Here is a 24,209-nt window from a genome sequence, read left to right as displayed (position 1 = left end):
TCATAGCATTTATGTGCAGAAGGATCTTGGGGTCCATGTGTGTAGCCTGCTAAAAGTGGCAACACAAGTAGATGAGGTGGTAAAGAAGGTATATGGTATGCTCGCATTCATCGCTCTGGGCATTGAGTATAAGAGTCAAGAAATCAAGATGTAGCTCCCTGTGAATTTGGTTAGCCTGTATTTTGAACATCATGCAAAGTTCTGATTGCCCCATCATAGGAAGATTATGGTAGTTTGAGAGGATGCAGAAGATGTTTTTGCTGAATGCTGTCTAGATTGGAGGGTATTATCCACATGGAGAGTTAGGATAGACTTGGATTGCTTTCTCTGGATCGCCAGAGGTTGAGGGGGGACATGATAAAAGTATATATCATCATGAGAGGTATAGATAGGGTAGACAGTTGCAACCTTTTCCCCAGGATTAACTTTAGAGGGACAACGTTCAAAGAAGGTGCAGGGCCAGTTTTTTTTTTTACACAAAGAGTGGTGAGTACCTGGAATGCCAGGGTTTCTGGTGGAAGAATGATGATGAATAAGTTTATTGGCCAAATATTCACATACAAGGAATTTGCCTTGGTGCTCCACCCACAAGTGACAACATGACATACAGTGACAGTTACGAATGACACATAAAACACTAAACATTAATAATAAAACACCGTTGATCAAACATGCGAACCAAACAAAATACCAGAGCAAAAGGAGACTGCAGATTTTTGGCTATTGAGTAGAGCTACTACTGTTTTTATGTCTGGCTGTGGCAGCTTTGACAGTCCGGAGTTGCCTTCCAGAGGGAAGTGATTCAAAGAGTTTGTGGCCAGGGTGAGAGGGGTGAAGAAGATACAATGGTTGTGTTTAAGAGGTTTTAGATAGACAGATGGATACGTAGGGAATGGAGGGATATGGATCATGGCAGATGACAGATGGCAGATGAGATTAGTTTATCTTGGCATCATATTTGGTACTGGCATTGTGGGATGAAGAGCCTGTTCCTGTGCTGCATTATTCAATGTGTATGAAGGGACTGCAGATGGTGCTTTACATCAATGATAGACACAAAGTGCTGGAGTAACTCCACGGGACAGGCAGCATCTCTGAAGAGAAGGAACCCATTCTGCCTGACCCGCTGAGTTACTCCAGCGTTCTGTAATATTCAATGTACCAAGCATATCTTCCTGTACAGAAAATCCCCAGGTTATGATGGGGTTCCATCACAAGAACTGTTTGTAACCCAAATTGTTATTAATTTTGAAATAAAGCAAAACAGTGATCACAGAAATGACTGAGAGAGTAGAGCAACCAGCTGTGGGCAGTGCAGCTCTCTGTGGGCTTCACTGACTCAGTGAGTAATGGAGAAGTCTGCTCAGCACCACCCTGTCCATGATTACTGCAGCCTAAGAGGGGGGTATAGATGAGGGGGAGGATAAGGGAGCGTATGGAAATCACATGTACATGTCCCGTTCCCACCTGCCAGAAGATGCCTCAAGCAGTGCCATAGAGAATAGATGCAGTAGGCCATTCAGCCCCTCAAGCCAGCACCGACATTCAATGTGATCACAACTGATCATCCACAATCAGTATTTAAGAAGGAACTGCAGATGCTGGAAAATCGAAGGTACGCAAAGTACACACAAGTCTTCAGTCTGAAGAAAGGTTTCGGCCTGAAACGTTGCCTATTTCCTTCGCTCCATAGATGCTGCTGCACCCGCTGAGTTTCTCCAGCTTTTTTGTGTATCCACAATCAGCACCCCGTTCCTGCTTTCTCCCCATATCCCTTGACTCCGCTATCTTTAAGAGCTCTGTCCAGCTCTCTCTTGAAAGCATCCAGAGAACCTGCCTCCACCGCCCTCTGAGGCAGAGAATTCCACAGACTCACAACTCTCTGTGTGAAAAAGTTTTTCCTCATCTCCGTTCTAAATGGCTTACCCTCATTCTTAAACGTTGGCCCCTGGTTCTGGACTCCCCCAACATTGGGAACATGTTTTCCTGCCTCTACCCTTAATAATCGCTTCAATAAGATCCCCTCTCATCTTTCTAAATTACAGAGTAAACAAGCCCAGCCGCTCCATTCTCTCAGCATATGACAGCAGGCTGGCAAATCCATTCTTATCCATCCTGCCTATCTCCAAAATGCTCGCTTGTATATACAGGATATTTTTAAGTCGGTCATTCATTATCCAGGGTGGACTTGTATTCCCCAGGATGCTCCAATCCAATAATCAGAGGGTATGTAAAGCAGGTTAGCTGATCTATTTCTGAGTTTTCGTGCCGCAATAAAGGTGACTTTTTCCTTCCCCGTCGCTTATCATTCTGACTTTTAAGCATATGGTATTTATCCATTTTAAATCTGTAACGGCTGTCAATAGTAGTTTGGTTGACTTATTATGTTTATCATTTACAATAGTTTTCTTAATTTGAAAATTAAAAACAAAAATCTAGATGTTAGAAATCTGAAAGAAAAAGTGTAAATGCTGAACATATTCAGTAGGTCAGGCAGCATCTAGACGATGTTGATGTTGCCTGACCTCAGAGTGCTTCCAACATTCTCTGTTTATATTTCACATTATTGTAAATTCTGAGTTAGAACATAGTATAACCACAAGCTAAATAATTTTGCCATATGATCAACTTTTGTCCTTTAAAGAAATCATGAACTATTGAATGAAACAACTTGAAATTTAAATCTATGTAAGTGAAGCTTTCTTTTACTGGAGATAAAATGCGTTGATTATTCAGTATTTTGTTTATACAGTGGGAGCAAATTGTGCATCCACCAATCGTCGGACTTCCTCTGCCTGTTGGTGTGGACGTCATCTCCATCGTTCCACATGTGCACAGTTCTCCCCGGAGACCATCAAATAAGAGCTGGGTGAATAAACGAACGCCTCATTGCAAAGTAAGACTTCATTTTGTATAAATGTATTCAGTTATGCACTGCAAGGGGCGGCATGGTGTCACAGCGGTAGAGTTGCTGGCTTGCAGCACTGGAGACCCGGGTTTGATCCTGACTACGGGTACTGTCTGTACGGAGTTTGTACGTTCTCCCTGTGACTGTGGGATATCACCAAGATCTTCGGTTTCTTCCCACACTCCCAAGCCGTACAGGTTTGTAGGTTAATTGGCTTGATATAAGTGTAAATTGTCCCTTGTGTGTGTAGGATAGTGTTAATGTGTGGGGATCACTAGTCAGTGAGGATTCTGTGGGCCGAAGGGCCTGTTTCCGCGCTGTTTCTCTGAACTAAATAATGCCGACTTCATAACATTCTGTTCCTTCTAACCCTGAAATGAAAAGTTATGGAAGATAGCACCAATTTTATATTTGACAGAGGGACGGAAAAGTCTGAAATGTAAGGCCTGACCCTTTTATGAAAGGGATGGATCTAAATCCGAACCACAAGAGGATGTGTGCCAATTTATTTTGTATTGATCTCTGGGAAGATACTTTAAAGGATTTATAGAAATGCGAGCTTTTGTTTTCATTGACATTAGTAAATGTGATGTGGGGAATTCCTAATTTTGGCAATTGTTCAGCTGCAATGAATTAGTAGTGGGCCATTACAATACTGATATATTTGTATATTATCTCCCATTATAATGATATTTGGCAAATCAAAATTATTTCCTTCACGTCATCTGTTAATTCAATTTTTAGCACTTTTCAACTTATTGTGTGATATTGCTTAATTTGAAGTATTGAATAATTCATATATTGAATATTAAATCCCTTCCTACCTATGATTTACAACTACAATTAGCAATTATGTAGCTGTTCAATTTAGTAAAACATGCCAGAGTATCATATAGATTGTCTAATTAAATGTCACACCATTATCAAACAACATTTGACACTGTTGTTATGGATACAATCAGAGAAATGTCCAAAAGGATAGTGAAGAACACGGGTTTAAAGGGGTAAAGAGAAAGAAGCAGAGATGATTAGGGGTGAGCCTGGGGATATGCTATCTGAAATGATGCCTAGCCATCATGGAGCAATAAAAACAGGGGTGGAGAAGCTACCAAAATCGGAGGAATATAGACATCTTAGAAGGTGTAATGCTGCAACTGGGGAGAAACAAGGTCAAGGCCTATAAATAAGGATGTAAATTATCCATTGAGGTTCAAACGAAATGTTGTTTCTGCAATCATACACACAAGAAAAAGAACCAAGACACAATACAATTTACACAAACATCCATCACAGTGAAACTCCTCCTCAGTGTGATGGAAGGCAAAGTCTTATCTCTCCCCTGCACTCCTCATTCTCCTCCCGATGTCAGAGTCAAAGCCCCCGGTGGGCGATGGTAAGTGTCCCGCGGCCATTAAAACCGCGCGGGGTGATGCAAGGCCGCGCTCCGGGTCTTGTTGTTGGAGCCCCCTGTCGGCGCTAGCAAGTCCCACGGCCGTTAAAGTCGCGCCGGGTGATGATGTAAGGCTCCGCTCCAGGTAATTTTCAACCCTGCAACTCGGGCGGGAGAAGTCGCCGTTGCAGAAGCCCCGAAAAGCGGTCTTCCAGCAGAGACCCGCGGGCTCCCGGTGTTACTGTCCACCAGACCTGCAGTTGGAGCCTCCGAATCTCCGGGGTCGGGCTGCAGCAGCTCGCCACCACAGCTCTTCCCGCTCCGAACCCGGCCAGCTCCATGATGGTAAGTAGGTCCGCAGCTCCGCGACTGGAGCCCCAGGTCGTTCCGGTTGGAGGCCACTCCACGGTGCTAGGCCCCAACGACAACGGAGACCAGACAGAGAAAAGGTCGGGTTCTCTGTGCAGGGGAAAGATTTTAAAAGTTTCCCCCACCCCCCGCCCCCACACACATACACAGTTTAAAAAAAAAACACTTTAAACTATACATTCAAACGAGACAAAAAATATAAAACGACAGACGGACTGCAGAGGCCGCTGCGACGTGAGTCCCGCCGCCCACCCATAGAAATTACAGGTACAAATAAAGCGCAAAGGCCACAAGAAGGAAGATCAGGAATGCAAGAGGCTGATAACAATCGGGAAGAAGCTGTCCTTGAATCTGGTGCTATGTGTTTTCAAGCTTTTGTATCTTCTGCACAAGATCTAATGTAGTACCTGGAGCATGATAGGAGGTAATTATCTCAACTTTATGGAAGATAGTAAGCGAGCCATCACTCTGCATGAATAAGAAGTCTATGTTAGCAAAGACAACATGGTGGCATTCCACAGCAGATGAACTGGGACGGAAGAAGGTCTAATGGTGGTAAACACAGGCATATTTATACAGACATGTAGCCTAAAACACACCCGTTCAGCTGAAAGCATTTATCCGGGAGCAGGTTAATAATACGGATGCATAAATTGGACATTTGCTGTTGAAAATTCCACTTTGGAGTAGTTTATTTAGTCATTATCTGTGTGTATTTGAAAAACATTCAAAGAAACTAAACAGGCCATTTTTGAAAATGAAAAATTTAATTGACCACTCGGCTTTAATTAAAAGGTGATTTGGGTGAGAATGATTAGTTAAAATATTTTTCAATCAAAAGAGCAAATCAACAGGAATAATTTAATTTAATCAATTTGATAATTTTGTGCCTGTCACAGAAACCAAAATAAACCTAAAGGGCCTGTCCCACTTGGACGACCTAATCCACGAATTTAGAAGACCCTAGACGAGTTGACAAAAATGTCAAGGTTGTGTTGACTCGCCGAAGTAAAGGACCTCCTAAGACCTCCTACGACTAGGTCCTCCTACAACCCACCTTGACCTCAGTCTTCCACATCTAAGACCAACTATGACTAGCTACGAGTGGAAATGATTACATGATAAAATGATGTCATGCTTGCATTTTTTTCTCGGACCTGTTACCGACCTACGACAACCTACGACTATATACAACTAAAAAGTATCAATTTTTCCATGCCTACCTTTTTTTTTAGTCGTGGACATTTTTTATCAGGCTAGAAAAAACGGCGCAACCTACTTGAGGCCACGAGTGTGCGGGAGACCACTCACCAGTATGAGGAAGAGTAACAAAGACCTCCCACTACCTCCTACGACCTCGTGGCGACCATGTAGCGAGTATGAGTCAAGGGCAAACTCGGCAGAGGTCACTGATTATGTTGTGAAAGTGGGACAAGGGATTTAGTCTACTTATGGTTAATGTTGGCTCAATTATGTCCAGCAAAGTTCACTACTAAATGACTTAATTACAAGTAAAACATACAAACACTTAATTACAAGTAAAACAAACAAACATACAAGCTCTCCAACCAATTGTAAGAATCAAGGATTCAGTGTTGGATTCTGCTGTTTTAAGATTTTTTATAAAACGTTCAATACATTTTCAATGCATTCCATGTTTATATCTTTCAGCTTGGTTTAATTATCCCTGTGTGCTAACGTTTTTATTTTAAGGAATAATTAACATTATGACTGGCAGTAATTCCAGTGATTATTGTTAAAATGTCTATTCATAAGCTCTTATGTCTCACACAGGTTTATTTAAATAATGCGATTGCTGTGGAATCGAACTGGGGAAAGCCAGAGGATATGAAATTTTTCCATGGATATAAAAAGCCCATTTTAAAAACAAATCGAGTAGCAGTGGCACTCTCATCAGTCGCCAAACCTACATCATCACCAGGCGCCAGACCCTTTCTCTTGGTAACACCTCAGTCCATCACTGGTGAGATGCTTAATTATTATTACCAAACAATAAGTCAATTCACAATGTTCATGTCATTTTATACCTCTTTATTTTTCGATACAAGATGGACCTTTTAACAAGAACACAAATTCTACAATATTCCCATGGATTTTCTACCTTCATTTTTTGAAGTGGAAATGTAATAGCATAACTTGAAATGTCCTTGCTGAACAGCACTATTATGTTCCATCACCAAATGTGCAGAAGAATTTTCTATGGCATCTGGCCTTCATTTGTCCTTTGTAACTTGAACTAATGTGCTCTTGAACTCTTTATTCACCTTTCGGTATCTGGGTGTAATTGGCACCACCAGCCAAATTTAAGCTCATTTTGAATTGCTCTTGAACAGAGTGGCTTGCAAAGCTATTTTGGAGGGTGTTAAAGAGTCAAATACATGGGGGTGTTTCTTGATTCACAATAAGGCCATACTGGGTAAGGATGGAAGATTTGCTCTCCTGAAGTATAACGGTGAACCTGATCTGTTTAGCTGCAACCATAAGTATCATAATTGGTTTGCTTCATTGATCAATTGCACAAAATAATCTCAATATCTCCCCATGTGCGTTTCATGTACTCATTTTGAAATCTAACTGTTCCAACATCGGGTGATTCCATATGAAATTTGCCCCTTGACCATCAATCTCACAACGATCCTGAAAACCTGAAAGTCTACTTGTATTCTGGTGACTGTAGCCATGGATAGTGCCAAACCTGGGGATATGAACAAATCTGTTTTTTTCTCCTGTGTAATCCAGCTCTCTCTTATTGTCTATATATAAAGCATGGTGGGTGAAGGAGCATCCCAAAGACATATCAATTTCTCCTTTGCATGCAATTCATTTCTCTGGCTGAGCAGCAACCAATCCAACAATACTCAGCTTGACATAAAAATATAATACAAGAATTCAGAGAACAGCCAGGCCATGTGGCTTCTCAAGCCCTCTATGCTAGTTAATAAGATCAGCTCTTGGCCTGAATTCCAGTTCCCTGCCTGTCTCCCATAGCAAAGTACAAAGGTTTGTTTATCTCTGTCTTGAACATGTTCAATCACTTGGCCTCCATGGTCCCCTAGCACAGAGAATCTCTATAATTCATGACCTTCTGAAGACAAAAATTCCTCCGCTCTCTTCCTCAACTCCATTGGGCATGGACCCAACCTGCTCAATCTATTCTCATGGGGAGATCCCTTAATTCCAGGAGTCAGCCTATTGAACCTTTTAAAGGTTAAGATTCCATGTGCCTTTCCAATTTCTTATTCTCACGTGAACCTTCTGTGCTTCATTTATGGAGACACTGCTTAACCCTTTGTACAACTGCATTCTGAAGACCCCTCGATTTAAGCAATATTCTGCTTCCCTATTCTTTCAACCAAATAGATTAAAATTCACGTTTCCAAATATACTGTTTCTGCCAATCCACTTATCCAACATTTCTAGTTGTTATAGTCTGTAAATTGAATTGGAAATGAAGCATTTTTGCAGAAGGCCTTTTATAGATGTTGCAATGTTGATTCCTACTTCAGGTCGAGGCTCCACCCATAGAACCTAGCATTTCCTGTTGCAATTCATCCTTTTGCTGGGGTAACTTGCATGGTGCATGGTGTGAACATGATCTCATTAATATATGTGGTGCTCACTTCTGATTTGCAGCATCTGCAGAAACTGGATCAAAGAATGGGAGACGATGTGCTTTATTTTTTATTGTAGGAGTTGTAAGGAGAGGTTGGACAAACTGAAGACCCTGTCCCACTTTCACAACCTAATTCACAACTTTTTTTACTCGTGGACATTTTTGATCAGGCTAGAAAAACGCCCTGACCTACTTGATGCCACGAGTACCTACGACTAGCATCACAACCTACTTACGGCCTCGTGACGACCATGCTGCAAATATGAGTCTAGGGCAAACACGGCAGAGGTCGTGAATTAGGTCGTGAAAGTGGGACAGGCCCTCAAGGTTGTTTTGCTATAAAAGAGAGGTTGAGCTCTTGGATTGTTTTCTGTTGAATTTCTGTTGAGGCTGAGGGAAGACCTGATAGAAATATATACAATTGGTGAGGGACAGAGATAGGGTAGACCGGCGGAAGCTTTCTCTCAAGGTAGAAATGTCAAAAATGTGATTAGAGGTTATAATTTTAAGGTGACCCAGCAAGGTTTAAAGGATATGTGCAGGGCAAGCTTTCTATGCAGAGAGTGTGGGTTTCTGGAATGCACTGCCAAGGTTGGTGACAGAGACGGGTAAGAAAGGGGTATTTTGGAGGCTTTTAAGTAGGCAAATGGATTTGCAGGAAATGAATAGAGGGGCATGAAACACAGACATGCAGAGGAGATGGATTTAACTTGACATCGTGTTTGACATGGACATTGGGGACCGCAGTGCCTGTTTCTGTGCTGTAAACTACTGTTCTATGTTCCAAAGATAGACACAAAAGTGTTGTACTGCCGGTGGCGCTGGTGCCAGCAGCCTCCACCTACAGCCTAAAGATACAGGTATCTTTTTGTTGTTTTTGTTTATTTAGTTATGTAAAAGTGTGTTTTTTTGTGGGGTTTTTTGTGTTTTTATGTGGGGGAAGAGGGCACGGTGCGGGGGATACCGTCCTTCAGCCGCTTCCTGGCGAGGACGCGACTATTATTCGAGTCGCGTCCTCGCCCCCCCCCCCCTTCCCCCCCACAGCGGCCTACCTACCTGGATTGGCGCGGCCTTTCCTGCTGGGATCGAACGGAGCTCCAGCCGTGGCGGGACAGCGCTGAAACATTGTGGGGTTGGCGATGCCTTACCGGGGGTCGCCGTCTGGAGCCCGGAGTGCTGAACCTGCTGCACCGACATCCTGGAGCTGCGGTTTGCGGAGCTCCCAACGCGGGCGGCGCTGATGGACAGCGCGGGGTCCTGTGACTCTGCCCGGCTCGGCCTGCAGAATCAGGAGCTGCAGACTCCGGCAGCGGGAGGCGGCTGATCAGGAGGTCCGGGCCGCTGAGGAGGAGGATGCTCACCGTCGGGGTTCGGCGTCGGCGTTCCACCAGCCCGGCGTGAGGGCCTGAACATCGGGCCACCCGGGACGGCGACTGCGGGTGCTCGGAAGGCCCCGACCACGGATGAACACGGAGGGGAGGCTGGCTGGACTATGGTGCCATCCTCACCTTGGTGCCATTTATGTTATGTTGTGTCGTGGACTTTCCGTGTTTGTGCTTTTTTAAAATTCAATTTCAATTTTATTTTTAATATGTTTTATTATTTATTTATTGTTTATTTATTTTTTTGTGATTTTTTTATTTTTATGATACTGCCTGTAAGGGAAATTCATTTCATTGTCTCAAATTGAGACAATGACAATAAATTTGAATACAATACAATACAATACAATACAAAAGTGCTGGAATAAGTGGGTCGGGCACCATCATGGGAGAAAAAGAATGGGTGACATTCCGGTCCGGAACCCTTCTTCAGACTGCGACACTTTGTGTCTCTCTTTTGCATAAACCAACATCTACAGTTCCTTTCTACACATATACTGTTTTATGTTCATTTGGGGATTACATCATGCAGAAACCCAAGAACCATGTGTGAATTAAGGGGTCCATGTGAAGACTAATTTTATTCTCACTGACTCCCCACATCGGTTTATACGGCACGGTGGTGCAGCGGGAGAGTTGGTGACTTACAGCGCCAGAGACTAGGGTTCGATCCTGCCTATGGGTGCATGCCTGTACGCAGTTTGTACATTCTCCCTGTGACCTGCGTGAGTTTTCTCTGAGATCTTCGGTTTCCACCCACATTCCAAAGACGTACAGGTTTGTAGGTTAATTGGCTTGGTATGAATGTAAAATTGTCCCTAGTGTTTGTAGGGTGGTGTTAATGTGCAAGGATTGGTGCTTGGTGTGGACTCGGTGGGCTGAAGGGCCTGTTTCCACGCTGTATTTCTAAACTACATTCTGTCCTCTTGCCAGGTGGCAGCCCAGACAGAAGTCGCAGCACTTGCCTGAGATTTATAATCATGATCATTGTTATGGGAAGAGGATTGATCGTGACACGGAGCTTGATCAGATCACCACAAAGCTTGGGATGTCCCATTAGCAAACACACCACCACTTAATCTTTTCCCTGTGCCTTAGTATCTGTTCCACCCCAGTTGCAATCTCCTCCCCATCCCTGCTTTTCCTATGGAGAATGCTTTAGCAACCGTGATCTTTTTCCCAACAGTCAGTATATCAATGAGATGGGAACTGTGGGATGAACAGCTACTTCCATTTGCAACATGTGAAACAGTTTCTAACGTTTTAAATTGAAGAAAATCACTCCAATTCAGCATTAAATTTCCTGAGTGGCATAAAAACGCAATCTTCTTTTAACACACTCTATACAGTGCCCTCCATAATGTTTGGGACAAAGACCTATCATTTATTTATTTGCCTCTGCACTCCACAATTTGAGATTTGTAATAGAAAAAAAAAATCACATGTGGTTAAAGTGCACATTGTCAGAATTTAATAACGGCCATTTTTAAAATAGATTTTAGATTCACCATGTGGAAATTACAGCATTGTTTATACATAGTTCCCCAATTTCAGGGCACCATAATGTTTGGGACACTTGGCTGCATAGTTGCTTGTAATTGCTCAGGTGTGTTCAATTGCCTCCTTAATGCAGGTATAAGAGAGCTCTTCGCACCTAGTCTTTCTTCCAGTATTTCAATCACCATTGGAAACTTTTATTGCTGTTGATCAACATGAGGACCAAAGTTGTGCCAATGAAAATCAAATAAACCATTATGAGACTGAGAAGAAAGCATAAAACTGTTAGAGACATCAGCCAAACCTTAGGCTCAAATTTGGAGTTTGGAACATCATTAAGAAGGTAGAGAGCATTGGTGAGCTTATTAATCATAAAGGGACTGGCAGGCCAAGGAAGACCTCCAAAGCTGATGACAGAATTCTCTCTATAATAAAGAAAAATCCCCAAACACCTGTCCGCCAGATCAGAAACACTCTTCAGGAGTCAGGTGTGGATTGGTCAATGACCACTGACCGCAGAAGACTTCATGAACAGAAAAACAGAGGCTGCACTGCAAGATGCAAACCACTGGTTAGCTGCAAAACTAGGATTTGCCAAGAAGTACTTAAAAGAGCAATCACAGTTCTGGAAAAAGGTCTTGTGGTCTGTTGAGACGAAGATTAACTTATATCAGAGTGATGCCAGGAGCAAAGTATGGAGGAGAGAAGGAACTGCCCAAGATCCAAAGCATACCAGGTGTTATGGCCTGGGCATGTATGGTTGCTGAAGGTACTGGCTCACTTATCCTCATTTAATGACACAACTGCTGATGGTAGTAACATGATGAATTGTGTAGTGTATAGGCACATCCTATCTGCTCAAGTTCAAACAAATGCCTCAAAACTCATTGGCCGGCGGTTCATTCTACAGCAATGCAATGATCCCAAACATACTTCGAAAGCAACAAAGGAGTTTTTCAAAGCTAAAAAATGGTAAATTCTTCAGTGGCCAAGTCAATCACTGATCTGAACCCAATTGAGCAGGCCTTTTATATGCTGAAGAGAAAACTGAAGGGGACTAGCCCCGAAAACAAGCATAAGCTAAAGATGGCTGCAATACAGGCTTGGCAGAGCATCACCAGAGAAGACACCCAGCAACTGGTGATGTCCATGAATTGCAAAGCAGTCATTGCATGCAAAGGATATGCAACAAACTTCATGACTACTTTCATTTACATGACATTGCTGTGCCCCAAACATTATGGTGCCCTGAAATGGGGAGACTATGTATAAAAAATACTGCTGTAATTTCTGCATAGTGAAACCAAAATGTATAAAAATTACCTTTATTAAAATCTGACAATGTGCACTTTAACCACATGTGATTTTTTTTCTATTGCAAATCTCAAATTGTGGAGTACAGGGGCAAATAAATAAATTATGGGTCTTTGTACCAAACATTATGGAGGGCACTGTATATCAGAGAAATTTAATTTCTAGGTTTTGGTGTCCTCTTAACATTTTTTGCACCTATCTTTATATTGGTACCGTTCATGAGAAAGTGTCCAGAATAAGTAGCACCCAATCCACCACCTATAATGGTCACTCGCCTCACAACAGATTGCCAAGGGCTGCACTGCAATAATATGTAAATCCTTCCCGAATTTGTGAAGTCTACATCTAACAAGGACAAGAACTGCATGCAAACAACACCAGTTACAGATTCCACTCCCAATCACATATCGTCCTGATTTGGAAATAAATCACCACTTCTCATTGTTGGTGCGTTGATCCCTGGACCTCCATACACAACAATATTGTGGAAGGGCCGCAGAGGTACACTGCTCACTTCCTCAAATTAATTTAGGGAATGGCAGGAAAGGCTGGACGTCCCTGTAGAGGCCACATCCCCTCAAAATGGGGGGGAAATAAATCTTCATATTAGTGATGAACACATTTTAGCTTCTAAATGAAAGTCTATTTACCACTGATAATCACATCATTAAATTCACTTTGTAGTAAGGCTATTTTCTGGATCGCTTAAGCATATTAAAAGCAATAGATCATGTTACATTTTTTAAAATATTTTTATTTTCTCCTGACAATTTTCTTCTGTATTCTCTTTGTAATAATTTATCCATGTATATCTTGCGCCCATAAAATTGCTACTTACCAATTGTGCAACTGTTTGCTTGCAGTATGAAGCCTCTTGATGTTCAGCTAAATGCTTTTAACTTAGAATGTCATGTCCTTTTATTCAAGGAATAGTCTGACGATGGTCACCAAACATTTCCTCCCTTTAATAGCTATATTGGCTGTTATTTATGAGGTTATCTTTATGAAACGACTCTTTTAGTTTGATTATTGATCATGTTAGATTTCAGATTACAGAGGTCAGGCTGATGAATCTGTAATTACCCTTGGTGGGAATTACATTCACTTCCAGTCCATCAGAACTTTTTTTAGTGTTTATGACTCCCAAGGAATGGCTATCACTGAATCATAGCTGCTTGTTTTTACTCTTAAGTATCCTGGTGATTTATTGCTTTTTAGTCTGTTTAGACGAGGAATTCCAAGCTGCCACGCCTGATTCCTGCTTATTTTATAAACCCCGATACACAAAGAATATACTTCTTTCTATCTATGACAAAAATTTTCATCCAGTTCTTTTTCCATATTAAATGTTTCAGATTAGATGGGCTTGAAAGAGTTCTTTGTTTGTGAAGATACATTACCTGAACATAAACAAGCTTGATTTATCTGTGCAGATGAAGGTAAATGTAAGTCAGTGGCATTATTGACATAAGCATGCAAACTCCTTATTTATATGACTGTAGGTAAGCAATAACTGCAGGCAAAAGTAGACCATCGAATGTAAAACATCTTTGCATCAATCCAGGGGTGCACAGAGATGTTATTGCCTTTTGACCATTATTTACTTTACTCTGTGATTCGATTAAATTGTAGACTGGTTGCTGGTCTAATTCCATTTAATTTATCATCTAGCTGCCAAAGAAAATCCCTCTCCCAAGTATCCACGTTTACCTGTCAATGCACGGCAAATAATAGGTAGATAGCCCCACCTCTTTTCCAGCTTTCTCAATCCCTCAATCAGGCTGAAGAAGGGTCATGACCTGAAACGTTACCTATCCATATCCTTCAGAGATACTACCTGACCTGTGTAGGAAGGAACTGCAGATGCTAGTTTAAACTGAAGATAGACACAAAATGCTGGAGTAACTCAGCGGGACAGGCAGCATCTCTGGATGGAAGGAATGGGCGACATTTTGGGTTGAGACCCTTCTTGACGTGCTGAGTTACTCCAGCACGTGGTATTTTTTATTGTAAACCAACATCTGCAGTTCCTTGTGTCTCCTTGTACTTTACTTATTTACTACTTATTTACTGCCTATTATGCCTCCTGGCATGTAGGGCAGCAACGAAGGTCTTCCACTCCTTGTTGCTGTTTCTGTAACATATTTGTTTTACGAGACAGGTTTGTTAGCCCTGTGCTCAACTTCCAACCTGGAGGACCAGTGGATCGCTCTTTGTCTCGCCTCTATCAACTTGCGGTCTCAAAATTCATCAGGGATGGAAGAAATGCTTGAAAATCCCCAACCCATGGCCCCCTCTTTGACCAGATTCTGTCAAGAGGAAGGTCAAATCAGTCGGATGAAACTCAGCGGCAGGAAGGAATCCATAGTCCGCAGAGCATCAGCACCCTACGGGATGTGGCTGAAGTTTCAGGCAACAGTCCAAGACGCAACCACGCACATCGTAAAGTGGAGAACATGCAAGGACATAAGCCATTGGTAAAATGGCCAAAGTCTAACAGCAAGGAGTGGGAAATCATCAATGCAGATGTGAGCTTAATCCTAAGTGGAATCAAGGGATAAGCAGGAAAGAAGTTGGAGAAGATGGGTGATCTAGTCTACAGCTATGGAAAGGAGAAATTTGCTGAGAAGGAACAACTCAGCAGGAATGATAGGCCTCCTTCCCGCAAGTCCCATCGTCTCCAGGAAATCCAACGACTTGTTAAAGAAAGAGGCCTGAGGAAGGTGTGGAAAAAAGCAACAGCAGAAGAAAGGGACGGCATCAATCTCCTTCAAAAGGACCTAAAACAGAGGATCTCGAAGCTGCGCAGAGCGGAGAATTTAAGGAAACAACGCAAAAAGATGGAAAAAGCAAGAACACTTCTACAAAGATCCCTTTAAGTTTGTGAAAGGCATTTTCACAAAAGAAAAATGATCCCTGAAAGCATCAAAAAAGGAGGTTGAAGGACCCATCAGAGCCATCCACACTGATGAGTTAAAAGATGAACTGATTTTTGTTCCCGCTGACATCCCACCAATCTCACCCCCACAACATCAATTTGACAAAGAAAAAAATTATTCCACCATTGAACAGTTTTGGCAAATAAACCTTCTTAACACAGAGGGCACGATCTTTTTCAATGTGGTGGCGAAAAGACTTACAAAGTATCTGAAACAAAACCATTTCATTGATACGTCAATCCAAAAGGCTGGCATAGCAGGCTTCTCGAGATGCCTTGAACATACCAGCATCAAATCAAATCCAAACTGCTAAGAAAGAACAAAATAATCTGCATGTCTTGTTCCTCGATCTGGCCAACGCCTATGGATCAGTTCCTCATTCGCTACTGTGGACTGCTTTTGAATTCTTTCAGGTGCCTGCAATAATAACAAATCTGGTAAAAAAACGACTTCCAGGATCTGCAATTTTGTCTCACAACATCAGACTTTACCACAGCATGGCAACCACTGGAAGTAGGCATCATGGCCCGGTGCACCATCTCCCCATTGACCTTCACTATGGCAATGGAGCTCATTATCAGAGCATCAAAATGGGTTGTGGGAGGAAAACAGCTACAGTGTGGTCAGCGATTGCCACCGATACGAGCCTATATGGACGATATAACAACACTAACAACTGTCCCCTGGACCAAGAGACTTCTGGAAAAACATCACATGGGCAAGGATGAAGATTAAACCCAGCAAGTGCAGAATCATCTCCATTGTCAAAGGTCAAGTCAAGGATCAAAGATTTCATATTGACGGAATACCTGTTCCAACTGTTTCGGAAATGCCAGTGAAGAGTTTGGACCAATGGTATGATGCAAAGCTCAAGGACACCGAGCAGTTTGAACAACTGAAAAAGGATACCATCATGCACATAGCTCACATCAACAAGACCTTGCTACCAGGAAAACTCAAGCTGTGGTGCTTCCAATTTGGCATACTACCAAAACTCATGTGGCCTTTAACTATGTATGAAATCCCCATCAACAAAGTGGAAAAGCTGGTGTAAAGGAGTCCAGTCTGACGCACTGTGACCTTTACTGAGTCTTTTATTAAAGCACATGTCACACACGTCCCAGCACTGACTGCATCTAGTCTTCAGGCGTACTGGAACCAAAAAAGGAGGAACAAGGGGAGGATATCACAGTTATACTGGTATGGCTGGGCGTGGTTAGTGGTGTTGAGGTCGCTACATTATAGGTTACATGCATAAACCATCTACATCCCTTCCCTTAGAAATTAAAAATTGAAGTAATGACGTTGGCAGGGTGGTTATACAAAACCTGCAAATCTAAACAAAATCACCGTAACGGTCTGGAGGTTTGACAATCTGACACGAGCGAGTGCGCATGGCACTCTCACCCTCCCCACCCGAAAGAAGAGGAGGAGGAGCAGGGACAGCCGGGAAGGAGAAAGCGGGCGGAGACCCGACCGGCACAGGCGAGCCAGGGGAAGGAGACGAGGTAGAATAAACAGATGCCGGTGGAGAAAGAGGAGAGCGGGCAGGGGAGGAGCGGGCAGGGGTGGAGAACCCCGGAAGAGCAGAGGGAGGAGACCGCAGCAAGCGGACTGAGTGGGGCATGCAGCGAGCGGAGGTGTAGTTAGTAATGGGAGGCTCGACACGCAACGGAGGAGTATATGGATCCGCAGGAGGAGGCTTAGGCTCGTTAACGGCCAACAGGTGCTGGCGACTACGGCGGTAGATAGTTCCCTCAAAGTCCACCAAGTAGGACCACGGTGAACTGTCCACCCCAACCACGGTTGCGAGTCGGGAGAATCCGGTGGCTGTCTGCATGCGGACGACCTGGCCAGGCAGTAGTGGTGATAGAGGGCGGCAGGACTTGTTGTGAGAGCGGCGCTGTGTTTCGTGCCTTTGAGCAATCCGTTGCTGGACGGCAGCAGGCTGGAGGACCTTGGGCACTAGGGATTGCTGGGCGATCGGCAAAAAAAAACAGCAATTGGATTTGGATCAAAAGGAGAGACAACAATTGGGCTGCAAGGTGAAGACAGGAGGGTATGGACTTGAGGGGGTGGTGCAACTGGGATGCCAGGTATCACCGTTAAGCCCTCTGGAGATGTTGTGGGCTTATCAATGAAATGTCAAAGAAGGAGGGTGCCCACCTGATGACCCCGATGACGTACCTACCCTACCTTTCACCACTCCAATCCCACTGCAAATAGCAAGAGTGCCGACTTATTACAGGGAATGAAACATCAAGTCCTATTAGCTCTACTTCGACCTGTCCAGCATGGGAGACCCTAACAGGAGACAATCCTCCCGCTGGCTTAGGTCTAGGGGTTACTGAGACACACAAGCTCCCCGACAACGACAAGGTTGCAATCCAACGGGGAGCTTTATATTCCTCTTATATATTAATATTTTGTCATTATAAAATTATGTCCATCTCATTTAAAATTAATGATTGGACCTTTTTGTAGTTGTTTTTCATGTGCAAATTACACAAAAATAGGCTTTGCGCTCGAAGTGTTTGTGTTCATTTCCCGTTGAAGTTGACCATTGGGAACATGGACATGGCGTTAGTCCCGTTAAACTCTTGTTTATCTTTCAAGTTCTGTGCAAGTTAAGAATCGTCAATATGTTTGTTGCCCATAAATTACTTTCCATCGGAGACTGGATTGTAAGATTGGAACTTGTAACCTTTGTTTCGTAAATGCACAAGCAAAAATAAGTAGATCCTAGTGAATAGTGAATTGTGTGTGATTTGAAGTGTTTGCCATCGGGACATCATTTTTACATTTAGTAGTCTCCTTCCAGAGCTGCCAGGGAGAGATCTCTTTGGTTAGTGGCACTGGTTCACTTTGCATGTGTCACCGCCTGACTGATGCAGCATCTGCTCAGGATGGTTATTAATTTTCCTTAAAGGAGGTCAGCAATTATTTTAAAGCAATGATGACTCAATTTTCAAATGTTTGCTTTGGTTAAAATCCAGCAAATAAACAATTAGGTTATTATTATTATTATTATTATTATTATTATTTCACTATTCTCATGTTCAGGCCAAATGGTTCTCTCAGGGTTTAACTTCAGAAGAATAAAAGGGGGGAAACGGAGAAGGCGAGGGAGAGAGAGAAAAAGGGGTTAATGTTGCAGATGGCTAACTTTGCTCTGTAACTGACCGATTCTGGTACAGAGAAAGAAAGCTACCTGATGTGGAAAGTGAGGACCAGCGTTGCTCTGGTCAAGAGGTGAGAAATGTTATAGTCAGTGCAAGAAAAGGAAAATAAGAGCTTTGCCAACTTTGCCACTGTAATATTTCAGGCTTAGAGTCATAGAGCCCTTCAGCCCAACTTGCCCACACCAGCTAGCATGTCCTATCCACACTAGTCCCACACCTGCATTTAGCACATATCCCTCTAAACCTCACATATCCATGTACCTGTCTAATTGCTTCTTTATCATTGTGATAGTCCATGCCTCAACTACCTCCTCTAGCAGCCCGTTCCATGCACCCACCATCCCTTGTGTTAAACGTTACCCCTCAGATTCCGATTAAAATCTTTCACCCTTCACCTTAAATCTATGCCCTCTGGATTCCCCTACTCTGGGCAAGAGACTCTGTGTGTCTACCCGCTCTATTACTCTCATGATTTTGTGCACCTCTATAAGACACCCTCATCCTTCTGCACTCCATGGAATAGAGTCCTGGCCTGTGCTACCTCTCCCTGTAGCCCTCTGCATCCTTTCCAACTTAACAACAATTTTCTTATAACATGGTGCCCAGAGCTGAACACAATACTTTAAATGCGGCCTCACCGACGTCTTAGAAAACTGCAACATGACCTCCCAACTTCATACTCAACTTATCCAACAACTCATTAAAAAATTGATCAAACCTTGTTGGGAATAGCTGTTCAACATTTGGGCTGGCAAGTTCATGATTCCTTTGGGAACACTGGACTCCAAAACGTGCTGCCAGCTCAATGCTGATGATTTCTCTCATTGAGTTATGTTGTTGGATTTATCCTCCTTCGGTTGTGTGTGAAATTAATAGTTCTCTTCACAAATACTCGGGAATCGATTAACTGAACTTGCACCCGATTGGTCCAGGCACAAGAACAGCTGGAGAAGAAAAGATACCAAGGTCAGATGTGAATTTGGAACATTTGTGCCCCTCATACTAATTCTGCAACTCAATGTAACCGTAGATCAGAGGCTAATTGAATTTCATATAATTCCGTTTTTTGCACATCTCTTCTGTCATCAGAATCGGACAATCATAGATTCAGAACTGTAGGTTGACCTAGCAACTGTAGATAGAAGTATTTTCAAATTATACTTGAAAGACCTTGCTCTAATTCTTTGACAATGTAATGTCCTAAATTTGCTAACCGAGTAAACAATTTTCACTATTCATTTGGACCGGAAGAGGCAGCGCTGCCTTAGCAGTTACGGCTCGCCTGCAGTCCGTCCATTTTTTCTTTTTTTGTTGTTTTCTTGTCCTGTTTTAGTTAGTTAATTTTAGTTATTAGGTTGTGTATGTGTGGGGAAAAACTTGTTTTAGTCTCTTCCTTCGGGAGAATGCAACCTTTTCTTGTTGTATCCCCCGTCTCTGTCTCCGTCTCCGTCTGCGCTGAGGCCTAATGGCGGAGCTGGCGGCCTCCAACTGGGACCGACCTCAAGGCTCCGGAGGCAGAGCCAGCCGTGACTTATCAGCGCGAGGCTGGCCGACTTCGGGGCTGGGGCGGCGGCGGCCGACCGGGGCTGTGGCAGTGTTTTGGCAGTGGCCCAACTTCGAGGCTGGGGCGGTGTTCTGGCGGCGGCCCGACTTCGGGGCTGGGGCAGCGTTCCAGTGGCAGCCCAACTTCGGGTCTGTGGTGCTGTTCCGGCGGCAGCGGCCCGACTTCGGGGCTGTGGCAGTGTTCCGGTGGCGGCGGCCCGACCGGGGCTGTGGCGACGTTCCGGCAGCGGCCTGACTTCGGGATTGGCGTTCCGGCAGCGGCCCGACCGGGGCTGTGGCGGCGTTCCGGCAGCGGCGTTCCAGCAGCGGCCTGACTTCGGGGTTGTGGTGGCGTTCCGGCAGTGGCAACCCGACTTCAGATCCTCGGAGGTTCGGCCGCGGGCCAGCGGACGACATCGTCGGGAGCTTGCAGGTCACAGGTTGGTGACCTGTTTTTCCGGAGCTCCCGCAACAACAGCTTCGTCCGCTGGACTGGAGGGCGGCAGCTTCAGCAGCTTCGACCACCCCAGGCCGCGTAATTTTTCTTGTAATTTAAACCATCTACACCAGGTGTCATTTTGATTTATCTGCATTGCTATGCTCCAAAGCCAATTTGTCTTTCCTTAGACCTATTGCCCAGAAACCCTCCTAATATTCTAGTTTTTTTTACCTTGGGTTTTTATAATTCTAATTAAACCTTTGTCTACTTGTGACCCAACCCTCTAGATAGTAAGGCAAGAATACATTAGCTGTGTTGATTATTTTCATGTCACCCATGTTTAATGGCCCACAGTTTGGTTTTATTCCCACTGATTCTAGCTCTATAGCATTTCAAATCAATACTTTACTGTCCTTTTCAGGTACAAAGTGGTTAGCCTCATATTTGCCTACATTGAAGTTATAGTTTTATCCACTTACCTTATCTGCCAGTACTTGTTTGTAATTTTAATGTTTCCTTCTATATTCTGCTTAAACTGCTACTTTGAATTATCAGCAAACTCTAATGTGGCTATCTATCTTTTAAGTAATTTATAAATAAGATAAGTCAAGAGAGAGTTTATTGTCATGTGTCCCAGATAGGACAATGAAATATGCACGCCCAGGAATTTGAAGCTCTTGACCCTTTCCACCACCTTTCCACCAGTTGATATAAACGGGTCTGTGGGACCCCATCCTACACTTTCCGAAGTTCACAATCAGTTCCTTGGTTTTGCTGGTGTTGAGAGCCAGGTTATTGTGCTGGCACCATTTGGTCAGTCGGTCGATCTCACTTTTATACTCTGACTCGTTCCCATTCATGAATTGTTGTGCTCGCAATCCCTGTGTCTTTGTGTGTCATTCTGTCACTTTGAACACTTGCCCAATTCTGTTTCCTACTGCTCAGCTAAATTCTTCCCAAAGTCCATTGGAAAATAAGCAGGCAAGAGACCAGACAGTCACTTGACTTTAACTCTGTCTTGTAAACAATCTTGGCAATTCCGTGGCAGAATTCCACTTTTCTACCTAACTTCCATTTCCTTCAATTCCCTTAGCTTAAAAACAAAATAATTCCCTTTATATTTACTGAAAGAATAGCAGGCACAGTTCTCACATATAAAGAATTCTAAAGTTATACTACCAAGCGAAGAAATATATTCTTATTTTGTTCCTAAATGTCTGATATTATATGCCCTGTTTCTAGATTTCCCAGCTTGAGAAAACAGATTCTCATTATCTACCTAATGTATAATTCACACTAGAACACAAGAAAGGACTAAGGGGTGGCTACAAGCTTGGTTCGGGTGAAACCCCAGCAATGGGACGTTTCCTTCTGGTCCAAGAACTGGTGGCAATGTATTATTAAATAAATTACCTCTTTCTCACACCTTTCTAACATACAATTTAATCCCTAAACCCCAAACCAGTTTTCACATGGATTTTTTAGTCAATGGTTCTTTTAAATGTAACAATTGGCATCTGATACCACACAAATAGAATCTCTTAACAATGTATTTTATTGTTGATCCGAATATGGACTATAATGACTGAAACTTCCTTTTCCTTTTCTACTATCCTTTCAAGCCATCTTATCCTGCTTAAAAACAATGCTAATTGTCCTCCTACTTATTCAACGGTGCTGTATTTAGTTTGAGGATCTCCCATTCCCTCTAGATAATTTCCTACTCCTAGATGCCATGGTTAGCATTTTGTCTATCCGTATACCAAACTTTAGAATTTTTTCTTAGAGAAAATACTTAGTATCACTTGGTTATTATTTCTGTGGATTTTGATTACGTGTTCTACTTTTAGTCGGTCTTGCTCTGTATGATGTTGTTCATACCCAGCTTAGTTGATTCTCCTCCTGTTAATGAGGTATGTCATGAATCTAGATGCTCTTCTAACTTGTTTATTTTTCACTTCTGAGTCGCTCATAAAAGCTATGGTAAATCAAATGTTTAAAAAGGAACTGCAGATGCTGGAAAATCGAAGGTAGACAAAAATGCCGGAGAAACTCAGCGGGTGAGGCAGCATCTATGGAGCGAAGGAAATAGGTGACGTTTCAGGTCGAGCCTTCTTCAGATTGATGTGAGTGTGGGGAGGTGGGGGGGAAGAAGAAAGGAAGAGGAGGAGGGAGAGCTGGGAAGGTGAGGAGAAAGCAGGGACTACCTGAAATTGAAAAAGTCAATGTTCATTCCACTGTGGTGTAAACTGCCCATGCAAAATATGAGGTGCTGCTCCTCCACACAAATATGAGGTGGGCCTCACACTGGCCCTGGAGGAGGCCCAGGACAGAAAGCTCAGATTCAGAATTGGAGTGGGAGTTGAAGTGCTGAGCCACCGGGAGATCAAGTTGGTTAGTGTGAACCAAGCGGAGGTGTTGGGCGAAGCGATCGCCAAGACTAGGCTTGGTTTCACCAATGAAGAGCAGCTGACACCTAGAGCAGCGGATGCAATAGATGAGGTTGGAGGAGGTGCAGGCGAACCTCTGCCGCATCTGGAAAGACTGCTTGGGTCCTTGAATGGAGTCAAATGTAATCATTTTTCACAAAGGACAGCATTTTAAATCTTGCCTTAAATTTATAGTCTACAACAAGCATTGGAGGCACAGGGATTTTGTCCTTTCCTCTCTGCACTGAATTATCCCTTTGGCCAAATTCTCAGCACTTAATTTTAAGATGTCTTCACTTTCGAGGCACTCAAGGAATTTATCTGGATTCCATTTATAACCTGTGTTTCATGCATATTATCCAGAAATTATAGATCTGATCAGAAGAAATATAGACAGGAATTTATTTTCATTTTTGTTTATGGCTTTTAAGAGAGAAATAAATTGAACCCGATGACAAAATAATTGGAAGAAGCAGTGAACTGAGCAGGGCATCCGCATAAAATAATTGACATAAAATTCCTCAGAGTGTTTGTTAGAATGCTCAATTTACCATTACCTTATTATATTTGTTCGTATTTTACTTGCAAAAACACAGAAGGTGTTTACTGTTTTGTCAGTTATTTAACACACTAAAAACAATAACCAGTTAACTTGATGGTACAGTTTGCTTGGAAATTTGCATTACAACAACATTTCTCCCAATCAGAAATAAAAAGAATAAAATATTTGCTTCAAAATTCACCCATACAGTTCGGGACGAGAAGAAATAACTGGAACTTTATGGTATATTTGATATCCTCGGGGCATTTCAAACCACTTTATTGTTAAAGTAAATCAAATGTGTGGACGACCACAGGATTTGTGCAATAAGACTGATGCAAGTCTTTATATATTTTTTTCTAACTTAGCACTAAATAATAAAGGATGAATTCCCAAATAACGATTACCATATAAATCACAGTTATTTGCACTGTAATAGCTAATGGATGATTGGAATACATTGAAATGTGATTTCTAATCAGATAATACGAGAATAGGCAAGTAAAAGTTTAGTTGCCAAGGTTTTGAATTCAATTACTTGTGGAAAGGGACTTTTAAATATATTCACCCAAGACCATTTATTTTCTGTCTCTGCATGTTTCCTAGATCCAGCTCTCTCCCAGTGCTATCCGATTCTGACATT

At 42.8% G+C, this 24,209-nt stretch overlaps 1 protein-coding gene across 1 annotated transcript in view; it reads left to right on the top strand.

Annotated features, from left to right (window-relative positions):
- The window catches only part of tcerg1l (transcription elongation regulator 1 like), a 662,686-nt gene that overhangs the window by 18,799 nt on the left and 619,678 nt on the right, over nt 1–24,209 (top strand). Inside the window, exons 3-4 of the mRNA XM_055646670.1 lie at nt 2,753–2,896; nt 6,462–6,651. Of these exons, the coding sequence (XP_055502645.1) occupies nt 2,753–2,896; nt 6,462–6,651 (334 nt within the window). The remainder of the gene's footprint in view (nt 1–2,752; nt 2,897–6,461; nt 6,652–24,209) is intronic.

This window comes from Leucoraja erinacea, chromosome 15 (genome assembly GCF_028641065.1).
Source record: "Leucoraja erinacea ecotype New England chromosome 15, Leri_hhj_1, whole genome shotgun sequence".
NCBI classification, from domain to species: Eukaryota; Metazoa; Chordata; class Chondrichthyes; order Rajiformes; family Rajidae; genus Leucoraja; species Leucoraja erinaceus.
The sequence above is the reverse complement of the archived record's forward strand: the minus strand, read 5'-3'. Positions and strand labels throughout refer to the sequence as shown.